The sequence below is a fragment of the Callorhinus ursinus genome, unplaced genomic scaffold (assembly GCF_003265705.2).
Source record: "Callorhinus ursinus isolate GAN/ISIS: 27379988/994484 unplaced genomic scaffold, GSC_fseal_2.0 scaffold29, whole genome shotgun sequence".
NCBI lineage: Eukaryota > Metazoa > Chordata > Mammalia > Carnivora > Otariidae > Callorhinus > Callorhinus ursinus.
The window spans coordinates 16,664,328-16,682,806 of NW_027397091.1; the positions used below are offsets into that span (position 1 = coordinate 16,664,328).

Genomic DNA, 18,479 nt, shown 5'->3' on the forward strand with positions numbered 1-18,479 from the left:
AGGCACCTTGAGGCAGATATAGCCATCTCAGAGTGTGGGGTTTAGGGATTTGGGGAACCCAGCATGGACCATATTTGAGTTCTCCCTCCCCTCCTTGTCCTGACTTCATACCATACATAAAATTACACTTCAGATGAATTAAAGGCGTACTTATAAATAAGTACATTATATGTAAATAGGCAAAACTATATGTAAGTCTCAGCAGAAAAGAAAGGAAACTTTATAACTTCAAGATAAGAAATGTCTTCCTAGGGGCACCTGGGTGGCTGAGTTGGTTAAGCTTCCGACTCTTGATTTCAGCTGAGATCATGATCTCAGGGTCCTGGGATTGAGCCCTGAAAAGGCTCCATGCTCAGTGTGAAGTCTGCTTGGGATTCTCCCTCTAGCGCCCCCCCCCGTCACTCTCTCTCTAAAATAAGTAAATAAATCTTGCTGCGGGCAGAGCAAGATGGTGGAGGAGTAGGAGACCTGGATTTCGTCTGGTCTCAGGAATTCAGCTGAATAGGGATCAAACCATTCTGAACACCTACTAACTCAACAGGAGACCGAAGAGGAGAGTAGCAACAACTCTCTGAACAGAGAAGCGACCACTTTCTGGAAGGTAGGACGTGTGGAGAAGTGAATCTGAGGCGATATTCGGGAAGATAGACGGCGGGGGAGGGGGCCTCCGTCGGCCACTTCTACCAAGTGATAGAACCGTGGAGCCCAAAATCAGAACTTTTAGAAGTCGGCTCCGCTGAGGGACGTCACTCCAGTGGCTAAGCGGGGGGGTGAACCCTCGCTGGGACAGCGTGGTCTCAGGACGCTTGGGGTCACACAAACCTGGGGGTACCTGAGTGCAGCAGAGCTCCTGGGTATCAGAGCAGGGAAGCCAGCTGCAGAGACGGAGCCGAGGCGTGGGCTCTCAGCTCAGGGTTGCCATAAACTGTGATCAGTGGCACAGTTGGGCCACTGCTCCTCCAGCAGGGACCCAACAAGCGGCAGATCCGGGGAGACTCCCCTTCCTCCCCCGGGAGGAGGGGCACGGGAGCGCACCACAGGGATTTGCTGGGTTTGGAGACTCCACACTGAGTTGGGTGCCACAGATAGAAATGCGTGGTCACAGGCCGGGTGACCATGGAGTGCGGCCGGAGACCAGGGAGATGGGAGTCACTGACTGCTTTTCTCTGGGGGTGCACTGAGGAGCAGGGCCCCGAGTTCTCGGCTCCTCCGGGCAGAGATTGGGAGGCCACCATTTTCACTCTCGTCCTCCAAAGCCATATGGAAAGCTTGCAGGGAACAAAAGCTCTCAAGAGCAAACCCGAGCAGATTGCTTAGCCCGGACCGGCAAGGGCGGGGCAATTCCGCCTCCGGCAAAGACATTTGGGAACCATGGCAACAGGCCCCTCCCCCAGAAGATAAGCATGAACAGCCAGCAAGCCAAGACCAAGTTTATCGATCAATGAGAACGGGAGAACTCCAGCACTAGGGGAATACTGCACATAGATTCATGGCTTTTTTACCATGATTCATTAGTCTTTCAAAGTTAATTTTTTAACTGTTTTTTTTAATTTTTCTTTTTCCCTTTTTCAACCAACATCTTATCAATCCCTTTTTTAAAAAAACATTTTTATTTTTCATTTTAAAGTCATATTCTATCCCTTCATAATAGTTACCCTTATTTTTGGCATATATATATAAGTTGTTCTCTCTTTAAAATTTTGAGATACAGTTTCTTCTAACAGATCAAAATATACCCTAAATCTCTAGTGTATGGCTTTGTTCTAGTCTCCTGCCCGATCACATTCTCTCCCCATTTTTTTTTCTTTTTTTTTTTAAATTCTCTTCTTTCTTTTTTCAAGCACATTATCAATTACTGTTATAAAATTTTTTATGACTTTCATCTTTACAGTCATATTACTAAACCCCTTCATTGTATCAACCCTTATTTGGTACATATATAAGTCTTTCTTTCTTTAAAATTTTAGGAGGCACTTTCTTCCAACAAACCAAAATACACCCAAAATCTAGTGTGTGGCACTGATCTATGCACTAGCCTGATCATATTTGATCATATTCTGCTTTTTTTTGTTTTGTTCTGTTTTTGTTTGTTTTTATCTTTTTCTTTTTCTTTCGTTTTGCTTTCTTTTTTCTTTCTTTCCCTTTATTTTCCCCTGGTTTCAGGTCTTTTCTGATTTGTTTAGAGTATATTTTCTGGGGACATTGTTAACCTGTTAGCATTGTGTTCTCTCATTCATCTATTCTCCTCTGGACAAAATGACAAGACAAAAAAAATCACCTCAACAAAAAGAACAAGAGGTAGTACCATCTGCCACGGACCTGCTCAATATGGCCATTAGTATGATGTTGGACCTAGAGTTCAGAATCATGATTTTAAAGATACTAGCTGGGCTTGAAAAAAGCTTGGAAGTTATTAGAGAAACCCTTCCTGGAGAAATAAAAGAACTAAAATCCAACCAAGTTGAAATCAGAAAGGCTATTAATGAGGTGCAATAAAAAATGGGGGCACTAACTGCTAGGATAAATGAGGCAGAAGGGAGAATTAGCGATACAGAAGACCAAATGATGGCAAATAAAGAAGCTGAGAAAAAGAGAGATAAAGAACTACTGGATCACGAGGGCAGAATTTGAGAGATAAGCAATACGATAAGATGAAACAACATTAGAATAATTGGGATCCCAGAAGAAGAAGAAAGAGAGAGAGGGGCAGAAGGTATATTGGAGCAAATTATAGCAGAGAACTTCCCTAATGTGGGGAAGGAAACAGGCATCAAAATCCAGGAGGCACAGAGAATCCCTCTCAAAATCAATAAAAATAGGTGAACACCCCGACATCTAATAGTGAAACTTACGAGTCTCAGAGACAAAGAGAAAATCTTGAAAGCAGCTCAGGAGAAGAGATATGTAACCTACGATGGTAGAAACATTAGATTGACAACAGACCTATCCACAGAGACCTGGCAGGCCAGAAAGGACTGGCGTGATATCTTCAGAGAACTAAACGAGAAAAATATGCAGCCAAGAATACTATATCCAGCTAGGCTGTCATTGAAAATAGGAGAGATAAAAATCTTCCAGGACACACAAAAACTAAAGGAATTTGCAAACACGAAACCAGCCCTACAAGAAATATTGAAAGGGGTCCTCTAAGCAAAGAGAGAGCCTAAAAGCAGCATAGACCAGAAAGAAACACAGACAATATACAGTAACAGTCACTTTACAGGCAATACAATGGCACTAAATTCCTATCTTTCAATAATTACCCTGAATGTAAATGGGCTGAATGCCCCAATCAAAAGACACAGGCTATCAGATTGGATTAAAAAACAAGACCCATCAACATGCTGTCTGCAAGAGACTCATTTTAGACCCAAAGACACCCGCACATTGAAAGTGAGGGGGTGGAAAACAATTTACCATGCTAGTGGACACCAAAAGAAAGCTGGGGTGGCAATCCTTCTATCAGACAAACTAGATTTTAAACCGAAGACTGTAATAAGAGATGAGGAAGGACACTCTATCCTACTTAAAGGGTCTATCCAACAAGAAGATCTAACAATTGTAAATATCTATGTGCCTAACATGAGAGCAGCCAATTATATAAAGCAATTCATAACAAAAGCAAAGAAACACATTGACAACAATACAATAAGAGTGGGGGACTTTAACACCCTCCTCACTGAAATGAACAAATCATCTAAGCAAAAGATCAACAAGGAAATAAAGACTTTAAATGACACACTGGACCAAATGGACTTCACAGACATATTCAGAACATTCCATCCCAAAGCAATGGAATACATATTCTTCTCTAGTGCCCATGGAACATTCTCCAGAATAGATCACATCCTAGGTCACAAATCCGGTCTCAACCGGTACCAAAAGATTGGGATCATTCCCTGCATGTTTTCAGACCACAATGCTTTGAAACTAGAACTGAATCACAAGAGGAAATTCGGAAAGAACTCAAATACATGGAGGCTAAAGAGCATCCTACTAAAGAATGAATGGGTCAACCAGGGAATTAAAGAAGAATCAAAAAAACTCATGGAAACCAATGAAAATTAAAACACAACTGTTCAAAATCTTTAGGATGCAACAAAGGCAGTCCTAAGAGGAAAGTATATAGCAATACAAGCCTTTCTCAAGAAACAAGAAAGGTCTCAAATACACAATCTAACCCCACACCTAAAGGAGCTAGAGAAAAAACAGCAAATAAAGCCTAAACCCAGCAGGAGAAGAGAAATTATAAAGATCAGAGCAGAAATCAATGAAATAGAAACCAAAAGAACAGTAGAACAGATCAACGAAACTAGGAGCTGGTTTTTGAAAGAATTAACAAGATTGATAAACCCCTGCCTAGACTTATCAAAAAGAAAAGAGAAATAACCCAAATCAACAAAATCATGAATGAAAGAGGAGAGATCACAACCAACACCAAAGAAATACATCAATTATAAGAACATATTATGAGCAACTCTATGCCAGCAAATTAGATAACCTGGAAGAAATGGATGCATTCCTAGAGATGTATCAACTCCCAAAACTGAACCAGGAAGAAATAGAAAACCTGAACAGACCTATAACCACTAAGGAAATTGAAGCAGTCATCAAAAATCTCCCAAGAAACAAAAGCCCAGGGCCAGATGGCTTCCCAGGGGAATTCTACCAAACATTTCTAGAAGAATTAATACCTGTTCTCCTGAAACTGTTCCAAAAAATAGAAATGGAAGGAAATCTTCCAAACTCATTTTATGAGGCCACCATTACCTTGATCCCCAAACCAGACAAAGACCCCATCAAAAAGGAGAATTACAGACCAATATCCTTGATGAACATGGATGCAAAAATTCTCACCAAAATACTAGCCAATAGGATCCAACAGTACATTAAAAGGATTATTCACCATGACCAAGTGGGATGTATCCCTGGGCTGCAAGGCTGGTTCAACATCCCCAAATCAATCAACGTGATACAATACATTAACAAAAGAAAGAACAAGAATCATATGATCCTCTCAATAGATGCAGAAAACCATTTGACAAAGTAGAGCATCCTTTCTTGATCAAAACTCTTCAGAGTATAGGGATAGAGGATACCTACCTCAATATCATAAAAGCCATCTATGAAAAACCTACAGCGAATATCATTCTCAACGGGGAAAAGCTGAGAGCTTTCCCCTTAAGGTCAGGAATGCGGCAGGGATGTCCACTATCACCATTGCTATTCACCATAGTATTAGCAGTCCTAGCCACAGCAATCAGACAACAAAAAGAAATCAAAGGCATCCAAATCAGCTAAGAGGAAGTCAAACTCTCACTCTGTGCAGATGATATGATACTTTATGTGGGAAACTCAAAAGACTCCACCCCAAAACTGCTAGAACTCATACAGTAATTCAGTAAAGTGGCAGGATATAAAATCAATGTGCAGAAATCAGTGGCATTCCTATACACCAACAACAAGACAGAAGAGAGAAAAATTAAGGAGTCAATCCCATTTACAATTGCACCCAAAACCGTAAGATACCTAGGAATACATCTAACAAGGAGACAAAGGATCTGTACTCAGAAAACTATAAAATACTTATGAAAGAAATTGAGGAAGACACAAAGAAATGGAAAAACGTTCCATGCTCATGGATTGGAAGAACAAACATTGTGAAGATGTCAATGCTACCTAGAGCAATCTACACATTCAATGCAATCCCCATCAAAATACCATCCACTTTTTTCAAAGAAATGGAACAAATAATCCTAAAATTTTTATGGAACCAGAAAAGACCCTGAATAGCCAGAGGAATGTTGAAAAAGCAAAACAAAGCAAAGCTGGCGGCATCACAATTCTGGACTTCCAGCTCTACTACAAAGCTGTCATCATCAGGACAGTATGAGACTGGCACAAAAACAGACACATAGATCAATGGAACAGAATAGAGAGCCCAGAAATGGACCCTCAACTCTATGGTCAACTCATCTTTGAGAAAGCAGGAAAGAATGTCCAGTGGAAAAAAGACAGTCTCTTCAACAAATGGTGTTGGGAAAATTGGACAGCCACATGCAGAAGAATCAAACTGGACCATTTCCTTACACCACACACAAAAATAGACTCCAAATGGTTGAAAGACCTAAACGTGAGATAGGAGTCCATCAAAATCCTAAAGGAGAACACAGAGGGCAACTTCTTCCACTTCAGCCGCAGCAACTTCTTCCTAGAAACTTCGCCAAAGGCAAGGGAATCAAGGGCAAAAATGAACTATTGGGATTTCATCAAGATAAAAAGCTTTTGCACAGCAAAAGAAACAGTCCAGAAAGCCAAAAGACAACCGACAGAATGGGAGAAAATATTTGCAAGTGACATATCAGATAAAGGGCTAGTATCCAAAATCTATAAAGAAGTAATCAAACTCAACACCCAAAGAACAAATAATACAATCAAGAAATGGGCAGAAGACATCAACAGACATTTTTCCAAAGAAGACATCCAAATGGCCAACAGACACATGAAAAAGTGCTCAACATCACTCAGCATCAGGGAAATCTAGATCAAAACCTCAATGAGATACCACCTCACACCAGTCAGAATGGCTAACATAAACAAGTCAGGAAATGACAGATGTTGGTGGGGTTGTGGAGAAAGGGGAACCCTTCTACACTGTTGGTGGGAATGCAAGCTGGTGCAACCACTCTGGAAAACAGTATGGAGTTTCCTCAAAAAGTTGAAAATAGAGCTACCATATGATCCAGGAATTGTACTACTGGGTATTTACCCCAAAGATACAAATGTAGGGATCCGAAGTGGTACTTGCACCCCATTGTGTAAAGCAGCAATGTCCACAATAGCCAAACTGTGGAAGGAGCCAAGATGTCCATCGACAGATGAATGGATAAAGAAGAAGTGGTATATATACCCAATGGAATATTATGCAGCCATCAAAAGAAATGAGATCTTGCCATTTGCAACGACGTGGATGGAACTGGAGGGTGTTATGCTGAGTGAAATAAGTCAATCAGAGAAAGACATGTATCATATGACCTCACTGATATGAGGAATTCTTAATCTCAGGAAACAAACAGGTTTGCTGGAGTGGTGGGGGGGTGAGAGGGTTGGGGTGTCTGGGTGATAGACATTGGGGAGGGTATGTGCTATGGTGAGTGCTGTGAATTGTGCAAGACTGTTGAATCACAGATTTGTACCTCTGAAACAAATAATTCAATATATGTTAAGAAAAAAAGAAGAAGAAGAAGATAGCAGTAGGGGAAGAATGAAGGGGTGTAAATTTGAGGGGGAGACGAACCATGAGATACGATGGACTCTGAAAAACAAACTGAGGGTTCTAGAGGGGAGTGGGTGGGGAGATGGTTTAGCCTGGTGATGGGTATTAAAGAAGGCATGTTCTGCGTCGAGCACTGGGTTTTATGCACAAACAATAAATCATGGAACACTACATCAAAAACTAATGATGTAATGTATGGTGATTAACATAACAATAAAAAATTTAAAGAAAAAATAAAATAAGTCAATAAACCTAAAAAAAAGTCTTCCTAGACAAGGGTCAATAAACAGGAGCCATAATGAAAAATTTTTATTTTATTAACATTAAATGCTTAAGGAAATACAAAGACAAACAAAAAACAGTATGAGAGAAAATCTTTTAAATATTTGAGACAAGAGGTGCATATCCACAACTCGTGCAGTTTAATGAAATAAACCAAGAAACCCCAAGATGAGCAATAGATTAATGAACAGGCAATTCTTCAAAGGAAGAAATCCATATAACAACGAAAATATAATCTCTGCAAAGCACATTAAAACAATAAGAAGCCACTTATACTCATCAGATTAGCCAAAGGTTAAAAGTTTCATAAAATCAAACACTGACAAGTGAGGGGGACACTTTCAAAGATGGTGGAGGCAGTATAGTTTGGCACAGCCACCAGGAGAGCCACATAGCGCCATCTCATAACCTCTTACATGATTGAAGCTCAGCATTTTCTGTGAGGTTTCACGCAGTACACAAGGGTGTTTAACACAGTACTGCTTGTGACAGTAAAACACTGAAAATGACTTAAGCGTCTGTCAAAATAGAATGGATACATGGTATATCCTTATGTATATCCCCATGTGGTATATCCCTAGGGTGGAAGACTATTCCCACTTAAAATGAATGAACTAGGCAGAATGGCTAAAATTAACAAGTCAGGAAACGACAGATTTTGGTGGGGATGCGGAGAAAGGGGACCCTCTTACACTATTGGTGAGAATGCAAGCTGGTGTGGCTACTCTGGAAAACAGTATAGAGGTTCCTCATAAAGTTGAAAATAGAGCTACCCTATAGCTCTACTAGGTATTTACCTCAAAGATACAGATGTAGTGATCCGAAGGTGCACCTGCACCCCAATGATTATAGCAGCAATGTCCACAACAGCCAAACTATGGAAAGAGCCCAGATGGCCATCGACAGATGAATGGATAAAGATGTGGTCATCAAAAAAATGAAATCTTGCCATTTGCAACTATGTGGATGGAACTAGAGGGTCTTATGGTAAGCGAAATAAGTCAATCAGAGAAAGAATTGGCATATGATTTCACTCAAATATGGAATTTAAGAAACAAAACAGAAGAACATAGGGCAAGGGGGAGAAAAATAAAACAAGATGAAATCAGAGAGGGAGACAAATCATAAAAGACTTTTTTTTTTATTTGAATTCAGTTAGCCAAGGTATAGTACATCATTAGTTTTTGATACAAAGTAAAAGACTCTTAATCATAGGAAACACACTGAGGGTTGCTAGAGGGGAGGTGTGTGGCGGATGGGGTACCTGGATGATGGGCATTAAGGAGGGCACGTGATGTCATGAGCACTGGCTGTTATATGCAACTGATGAATCACCAAACTGTACCTCTGAAACTAATAATACACTATATGTTAATTAATTGAATTTAAATAAATTTTTTAAATGTAAAAGAAAGAATGAGCTAGGGCTTCATGTATCAATGCAGATAAATCCCACATTTCATTGAGTAAAATAAGGGAACCAAAGGACAATACATCAGTATAATTCCATTGGGTAGAAAAAGCACAGAATGGTGTGCACAAAACTAATAGTGGTTACCTCTGGGTAGGTGAAAGGCTTCTGGATGATGGTTAAGGGACATTAGCTTTAATGACAACAATTTATGTTTTTCAATGAGAATGTATTCATGTTTTTTGTTTGCTATTATAATTAAATTTCAAAAGTATAAATGGAAACACCCCAGAGGATGTGGCACACAAAGTTTAGAAAACAAACAAAGAAAAGGGTTCTGAGGTACCCCACCATCATTTTCTAGACACTCCTCTGCAAGTGGAAGGAAGAAGCCTTCATTATTTTGTTTGTTTCTATGGTGACAGTTCCTGGGGGCAAAGATCATCTCAAGGTTGATAAGGAACCCATTATTTTCCAGACTACTTTAGAAAAGCCCCAAACATGGGATGTACCCACCAGACCATGAGGCTCCCCTGGCTCAACAGAAATAGACAGGAGAGGGATTGTTTGGGTGATATGGTTTTTCATGACCTGGAGGTAGGTCTAATCCCACAGGGCTGATGGGGGCTGTAAAGGCACATCACACCCCAAGGCCAAGCTGATGCACGAGGGGAATAGAATTCCAGAGCTGAGAGCAAAACACTTGACTTTTCCCACACCCTAGGTTTCAAGTCTTCGCCATATCAGCAACACATCCCCTTTTCAAACCACAATAACATTCCTGAGTTTGACTTGCCATTTGAAGAGCGCTGTATCAGAACTTGCTCTGTAAACACTTTTTCCTTTTAATTCCACTTGGCCTTCAAGAGATTTTTTTTCTCCTTTATCTAACCCTAAAAGAAAGAACACAAGATTTGGAGTGCCTCCCTTTTCCCTCCCTCCAGCTTCCCAGGCGAGCAGGGATGGCATCAAGACTTCTGTCCCTGGTTGGGGAAAATTGGCGTCTAGGGGGCAGATGTTGAGATTAGAGACTTCTGGGCAGCTGTCAAAGGAAGACCGGATGCCACAAACACGGGTCTTTTGTGATCTAGGTCTGCTTCCGGTAATGAAATGGCCTCTTTCCAGGCTAGGAGGTATCTGCATCTATTTGAAGCATCTTCAGGTATCACTCTGCTTTGTGGCAAGGCTCACAATTAATAACAAGGTTCAGGACCCAACCAAGCGGGGAGAGGGGCGCGCTCAGGTGGGATTTGAAGGCAGGTCTTTCTGATCCCAGAGCCGGTGCCCTCACCACTGGTCCACGCTGTCGCTGCTGGCACTGTGGCCCCTCACAGGAGGTTCCCGCCTCCGGGGAGATTACCAGAATGATTACAAAGTGGTACAAATTGGTGTAGATCCTGCTTTAGCCTGGGACGCTGCAGGCCCCACCTTGCCCAGGCCGAGCCCTAGGTGTGATCTCAGAGGGGAAGAACCCGGGCCTTCCTACCCTTGGCCTGGTTGCCAACTGGCATGAAAATCACCCAGGTGAACAGTTCAGGTTCCTGGCACTTTGGTATGCACAAATGCTCACCTGGGAGGGAGAGGGGTGAACAGAGGTTTCTGAGTAGAATGAGGGAGGGGACCCAGAGACCCCACCCTGGACTTGCCTGCCTTGTCTATTTACTGGTTTGGGGCCTTCCTCACGACTTGTAGTTTTCTGGAACTGATACAGATGCTGTGTTTTTGGTAGAACCACTGTCTCACTGATTTGGTGGCCCTGCACCCTGGTGTCCTGTCTTGCTCCGATTGCTCTGAATAAGAGCCGCTTGGTCCCGTGGCCGTCTTCCCAAGTGTCCACACACATCCTGGGCCAACAGATAGGGTTGTGAAGAGCAGTGCTTGCATGGCAGATGCTTAAGCAGCCCCTTCCCTGTGTTACAGGAATTCTAGACAGCTACGGGGATGTGGTGGGGTCTTGGGTTGTGTAAGTGGATTTGGAGAAATTTCGATTGCGACACCAACTTTGATAAAGCACTTAGGTTGAAAGTCCTGTTGTCTTAAACACGAGAAAGCTTAGCTTAAAATTGCTCCCCCTCCCTTTGTGGGTGGCAAGTTATCTCTGTTTAGCCTCAAAAATAAAATGTATTAAGAGCATAAAGGATGCGATCAAACATCTGCAGGTATCAAAACCACAAACACACACAAATGTATCTGGGAAAATTTGGGAAACAACTCAAATCCAATCATTGACACCAGGGCAGACCTTGGGGAGGAGCAGATGTTTGGGGATGACTTTGGCGGGTGGAGGGGCCTGGTTGGTGTAACAACAGATCATTCAGAGAGTCTGTGCCCTCAGGTGGGTGGGCTGGGGCAGAATGGAGGGTGACAGGAGGGTCTCATAGTCCTGCAGGCAGGGGGCCCTCTGTCCTTGCACACCTCCGTGTCTCAGGCGTCACTGCACATCCCTTCTGCATTACAGATCAATGGTGGTGTTCATGATTTGCCATCCGAGTGCGGCTGAGTGAGAACCACAACTTCTAGGTTCTTTGTGTTTGGTTAGGTACACAGAAGGAAGCAAGTGTGGCGTGTGGAGGCCTTGAGACACTACTGAAGGTGTCAGCAAGGCCAGTATCAGGAGGAACAGTCTGGCCAGAGAAGACCAAGGGCTTCTCCTGGGGAAGGCTATGTTTATGTTCACATTAATATGGTGGCCGTGAGGGTGACTGAGGGTGAACAGGCTGATTGTGTCTAGTGACCTGTCTCCTTGCTGGGGATGGGAACTCTTTGTCCTAGGTTTGCCCGAGGCTGTGGGTGACCCTCCTGTGTGTGGCTCTCCTGCCCAGGACTATAGCCATGGCCCAGAATGGGATGGTGACCCAGCCCAGATTGGGGGGTCTTCAGCACAGACACTCAGACTGCCTTTGCTCACCCCACTCACGCCTACCTTCTCAGTCTTTCCACCTCCTTCCATTTTCATGCACATCCACCCCTTTTTCTTTTTCTAATAATTTTGATTACGAATAAACATACAGAAAATCACATATACTGCTAAACACATGTCTCTCAGCTCTGTCAAATCTTATAATTTTGCCATTTCATTTTAAGAAATAAAATCTCATAGTGGTTGAGCCCCTTGACCTGTGAACGTCTTCATCCATTCTCCTCCAGGGGTAACCATTATCCTGGACTAAGATTATAACCCCCATATCACACATTGGAGTTGTCTATCTATGTGTATATTTATAAACACTATAGTATTGTACAGTTTTGAATGGTTTTCAATTTTATATACTGGATGTAACCCTTTTCAAGTTTGTTTTTTTATTTTTATTTTTTTATTTTTTTTTGCTTTTATGAGAAGTTTTTGAGCATTTCTGTTTATATGTGTGTTGATACCTATAGCTCTGGTTCATTAATTTTAACTGCTACGTTGTATTCTATACCTCAGTTTACCCATTCTCTTACTGATGGACATTTAAGTGCTTATAATTTGGGTTTTTTTTTTTTTTTACAAATAATGGAGAAGAAATATTCTTATAAAGGTCTCCTTGCACCCATGTGCCTGGATTTCTCTAGAGTGTGTATCTAGGAGGTCTGTGTGTCTCTGACTCTATAAGACATTGCCAAATTGCTCTTCAAAGTGAGCTCTACAAATAACACTCCTCTAGCAGCATTTGGGGTTCCTGTTTTTCCACATTCTCAAATATTGTCAGACTTTTAAATTTTTGCCAGTGAGATATATATAAAAGGGATCTCCTGATCATTTTCTCTTCCAGGTCCCCAGTGCTTCTAGAATGTTTGCCTATAGCTTGCATCCCAGGCACGCACAACAGGGATGGATCAAGCATGGAGGACTTGGCTGGCCTCCCTTCTTCTGACCTCCAAGCATTGGGAGCATGTAGAGCTATTTGCAGGGACCCCTTCTCCATGTCCACCTTCCCCTCAGATATTCTCTCCCTGTCACAGGGCTTTGGAATGCCAGCACATATGCTAGTGACTTCCAAATGTATAAATATCTCTATACTGAATATCAAAAACCACTTACCAAATTTATTTGATGGCCGATAAGAAAATCAAGACATAACTGATCTAATATCCAATTCAATTTCTTCCTCAAACTTAATCCTCCCCCATTTCAGTCAATGGCACTGCCATCTATTTATTTGATAATCAAGTCAAAAACTTAGGAGTTGTATTGATTCTTCTCTTCCTACTGCTCCTATATGAAGTCCATCAACTTCTATCAATTTCTGTGTTAACTTGTTCTCGGATTTCCCCCCTTCTTTCTAATTCCCCTGCTAGCACCTTGGTCCAAGCCACCTGGCCCACTCTTGCCTGCATCCCTTCTGTTGCCTCCAAACTGGTTTTGCTGTTTCTCCTCTTGCCCCTACAAACCGTCTCTAGCCAGCAGCCAAAGTGATCTTTTTAGAACATAAAACAAAGAAAATGTCTTCCCCTCTTAAAGCCCTTTGATGATTCTTAGTGTAGAAAACTCAAATGTATGGGTACTGTGATCTAGAATGCCAACGAGCTCTGGTCCCTGTTTGCCTCTCCTGCCATGTGCCTTCCCAGACTCTGGGACTTTCTCTGTATGGAGGGATCTTCCCTTGATCTTTTCATGGCTCCTTTGTTGTTCAGGGCTCCATCACTTCCTCAAAGATCCACTGTCACCATCCCATCCCACTAGAATGGTGGCCGCTTAGCTGCCCCCTCTAGCATCACCCTGTTCTGTTTTCATCCTGGCACTTTTCAGCACTCAGGGCTGTGGTCTGTACTCCACTGGACTATCATCTCTGCGAGAACTGTCCACCTTATTCCGTGCTTGTAGCGCCTGGCATGAAGTGGGTGCCTATAAAGGTTTGTTGAATTAATGAATGAATAGATGGGGTCAACAGTTTAGAAGAGCCTGTAAGCTCAGATGAAGTTTCTGCCAGCGCCTGGGTGGGATAAATCTGCTTGAGGCAAGACAACACTTATCTTTAGCTAGAATAGTGATTTTCAAACTTTGTAGCCCGAGGATCCCTTTATCCATTAAAAATTATGGAGGACCCCAAAGAGCTTGAGTTCACATGGATTACAGCTACGAGATGCTCGCTGTATTGGGAATTAAAATGGAGAAATGTTTTAAAAATATTTATTTTGAAACAATAATAAATCTATTACACGATGACATAAGTAACACTTATGTAAAAAATAACTATGATTCTTTAAAATCAGGGAGCAGTGACACACTTTGAGAACAGCTGCTCTACACATAGACGGCCTAGTTAGCACCAGGAAGGATTCTGTTGGATGAGTGATTAGGTGGGCTCAGGAGTTTAGATCAGCCTTCAGGGGCAGATGTAACCTCTTCCCAGCTGTGTGGGTAGAAGATACAAGTGTGCATGAGCCTTCTGCAAGAGAAGGGCACATCTCCCTCTGCGTTCCCCCTGTAGTTCACCCACTCCCCACCCCAGGCAGCCCTCTCTCTTCCCTTTCCTCGCACAGTCTTCTTTATCAAAAAAATAAATAAAAAGCAAAGAATAGTATGAGTAAGCTTAATGTCTGGAAATTGATTGCAAACTATATATGTCTTTTAAATATTCTTATTTCTGGGGCATCTGGGTGGCTCAATCAGTTAAGCATCTGCCTTCGGCACAGGTCATGATCTCAGGGTCCTGGGATCGAGCCCTGCATCGGGCCCCCTGCTCAGTGGGGAGTCTGCTTCTCCCTCTCCCTCTGCCCCTCTCCCCCCCCACCCCACCCCTACTTGTGCTCTCTCTTTCTCTCAAATAAAATCTTAAAAAAACAAAAACAAATACGCTTATTTCTGTAGCCAGAACAATGATTGTATAAATTTTAATTCAGGGAATTCCTCTTGAGTTTTGATTTTGACAAAATGAATGTGGAAGCCTGGTTTTACCAGGATTTGTTTATTCCTCTTTGTATGTTGAGAAACCAAACTGGGTGTCATATCCTTTTTCTGAGGGCAGTACCGAAACCTAAGTTCTTCCTCTTTTTTTTTTAGAAAAAAGCTGCTCCCACCCTCTTTATTTCTTTCCTCTGGGTGGAGGAAATTCACACAGCCGGGATTTAAAAAAAAAAAAAAAGGTGGTCTTCTCTGTCCTCCTATTGAAGCGGCTGAAGCTCCCCAGGCTCTGGGCACGCCTCTTCCACTGCCTGACGTCACACTATTTTTGTCTTTGAATAGCTCATTGACACAATCGTCTCGGAGATCGGAGAACTGAAACAGGAGATGGTGCAGACAGATGTCAGCCTGGAGAATGGACTGGAACCCAACGAAGCCCACAGGTGACAGAGACGATCAGGTGCCGGGCGTCAGATGGGGGCTAAGTGGACCCTAGCAGCTACGAGGACTGCCATCTCGGTGGCTTCTCAGAAGTTTGGGAACTGGGAGTGTGGTGGCCTCTCCCGATGAAGCTCTCTGTAGGAGGTGGGAGTGGCCTAGGAACCAGTTGTCTGTTTGTCTTAATCACTTTGAAGGCACTTGAACTTTACACCCTCTCAATGCCTCCTGGCACCAGAACCCGGAAACCTAAAGCTCTATCTGTCGTATCCACCTACTCAACAGTGATGGAAACAATAACGCAGCAGGATCCTCCGCGTGCAAAATAGAATTCAGTGTAGCCCATGTCAGTCTCCAGAAGGTGTAAAGGGGCGCCCTAAAGAGGATGGACTCATTTTGCGTTCTCAGGTCAGAAAAAAACCCCAGCGCTTATCATGGCCATTGGCCTAAAATGTGACCCAGTGTGTTGGAGTTTGGATGTGGTTGTAAATAACTAAGAGTGGGGGGCAATATACTATGCTTGTTAAGCATGACGTGTTGTGTTCGTATCGTATCCGATCTGAGTTAGTTGTAAGGGACTGGTCTTTATAGGGAGAATGGGAGTGCAGAGGTCAGGGTGGGGGTGGTAGGCTGGAGGAGGTCACGCCAACCTCATCTTAGCTCTTGAATGCTGCAATTCATTGCTAGGAAAGGCAACAGAATATAATCACTAAAAAATGACATGGACACCTGGTGCCTTGGAGGCCAGGCTCATTATTAACTTTCCCCTCTTTCCCAGGGTACGGGTTGAGGCAGCCTGGTGCAGGTATGAGGTGAGATTCACGGAGTGGGTTTTGCTCACAAGTCATGAGACAGGCAGGAATCCTGCAAGGGCGGGTGAACCAGGTGGTGCTGGTTGCCCAGGCAAGTTTCAAACCAGCCCAACTTGTTCCCTGCCCTAGACTGCAGAGAGAGCAGACAATCGCAAGGAGGTACTTTGCAGCTGGAAGGTGGTGCTTTAACTCTCCTCTGTCTCTGGAGAAACCATATTCCCCCTTAGCTGTGGAAATGCTGCATGCCATCCATTTCTTCCCCTTTTCTACAAAAATGCTGGGGGGGCAGAGTAGACCAGATGGTCCCCAAGCTTCTTGCAGCAGCACCCTGGCATTCTCTCTGATTTCCCTGGACCTCAATGGCTAATTTTTGATTTTTGATTAAAAACTCTCGACCTCACGTTCAGAATAGTGCCAAACTCCGTGGAAGTGGATTTCCCTTTCCCCTTTGCATTACTGAGCAAAATAAATGTAGGAGTCCAGTTAGTGCCAAAGGGCAAAGAAGAGAGCTTTAGTGGCTGATTTCTCTCACATCCAGGGAACACAACACAGCAAAATAGTCCCCAAGCTCTGCAGATGATGGACACCAGTGGCAGTACCCCTCCCCCAATGTGTAAGGCCCAGGGATGTTAGGTTTGCTGGAAGACGTGATGGTACATCAGAGGCCATCACATCACGATCTTGACATCTGACAGCAGTAGGCACTGGGCTGGGTAAGCAGGGCTGCCGTCTTGTCGTTAACATCTCTATCTTTTTCTTTTCAAATTTAAGAATGACTGTAAGCATTCCGTAATAACTATGTTTTTCAGATTAATGTCACTTATTCTTGAATGCTATGTTGGTTAACAATGAATTCGTGAAATTTCAGACGCATTTTACTTGGTGTTTTTTTTAGTGGGGAAGAAAGAGAAAAGGCAAGACTATCTTAGTTGAACAATGCATACGGTGTTTACCATGTGCCCGCCACTGTTGTAAGTGCGTCACAGCAGCCAGCTCATTGACTCTCCTAACTACCCTAGGAGCTAAATCTCCAGGATGGCCCTCATTCTACTGTGCGGGACCTGTCGGACTAATGAGGCTGTGGCTTCTGTGCTGGGGTCTCTCGCTGATTTTGCCGAAGCAGGGAGTCGTGACTTTGCTGTTAATTCCTCTGTTTTGCCCGACAATGTCCAGGTGGCCAGATATGGGAGAGGTAGGGTGAAGAGGACCTTCCGTTGTTTCCAGAATGAAAGCAGAGCAGAGCCCTGGCCACAGGGGAGCAGCAGGTCAGCTTGGCACAGAGCAGCCCAAAGCGTGGACGAAAGGAAAGGAGAGGGGGTAGTGAGAGTAATGGAGCCACCTCAAGTGAAACCCCTATAGAGAGAAGACAGATTGCCCCCCTCCCCGGGGACCTTGGCTGAGCACGTTCCAGTTGCAGCACAGATGCATGGATGTCGCCTTCCTTTGTGGCATCCTTGGCGAGTGTGAGCTGTGATAACAGCCTCACCTACCCCAGCCACAGTCACCACAGAGTGCCTATGGTCCCTTCGTTTGTTGAACACTGGGCTAAGTGCCACGCTGGTGCCCTAGGTTAGGAATGCTGTTTCTCTACCTGCATTGGCTTTTGGTTGCTCCTTTGTCGTTAATATTGAAGTAATTTTTAATCTTTTCATGTCTCATGGACCCCCTTATCAGATTAATATTTTCAGTGCATAAAATAAAATACGCAGGAGGACATAGGGAAAACAATTCTACTGCAGTAGAATGATCAGAATTCTTAAAATGCATGATTTCATAGCATAGGTACTTCTTTATTATAAACACGTTAAATAGCAAGGTCTAGAAACTGCTGTCCTCTGGAAGCAAAGATGGCCAGAAACAGTACTTCTTCACCAACAATGAAAATGTGTGGGGTTTCTATTGGTGACAGAGTCTCAGCTACTGTGCAAACTACTGGGATTTGTTGGCCTGCATTCAAAATGGGAGGAAGTTAATTTCAAAACCAGGTTAGTGAAAGTAAAGATGTCACTTTTCTATCCAGGGGTCAGTTCTGACCTCCTCACCGATCAGCGTCATCCCACACAGTTGATTTCCCTTCCCTTCCAGGGACACTCGATTGGCTTGGCTTTCGGGACACCATACTTCCTGGTTTCCTCTCTCCTCACCTTCTGCTGCTTGTGGTCTCCAGCTGGTTCCTCCTCATCTCCCTCACCTCCTAATCCCGGAGCACCCAGAGCGCAAGCCTACAGCCTCTCTTCTCCTGTCCACCCCCCACCTTCTCTCTCCCACTAACCTTGAGCAAGATACTTAAAAGTCTCTGTGCCTCGGTGTGCACATCAGTGAAATGAGGATAATAATAGAGCTTGACTTGAGGGTGGTGGGAAAGATTAAGTGAGTTAATATTTGTAAAGAACTTTGCACAATGCTGGCAGCGAGTAAATACAATATGTTGTT

At 43.3% G+C, this 18,479-nt stretch overlaps 1 protein-coding gene across 13 annotated transcripts in view; it reads left to right on the top strand.

The window, feature by feature from the left end:
- Nucleotides 1–18,479, top strand: part of RIN2 (Ras and Rab interactor 2) — a 241,267-nt gene that overhangs the window by 163,386 nt on the left and 59,402 nt on the right. For 9 of the 13 annotated variants that reach the window (XM_025876874.2, XM_073878443.1, XM_073878442.1 and 6 more), the window contains one exon: nt 15,139–15,239. In XM_025876874.2, the coding sequence (XP_025732659.1) occupies nt 15,139–15,239 (101 nt within the window). Of the gene's footprint in view, nt 1–14,973; nt 15,643–18,479 lie in introns of those variants that run through there. The other 4 variants (XM_073878450.1, XM_073878448.1, XM_025876877.2 and 1 more) reach the window with 4 other exon arrangements.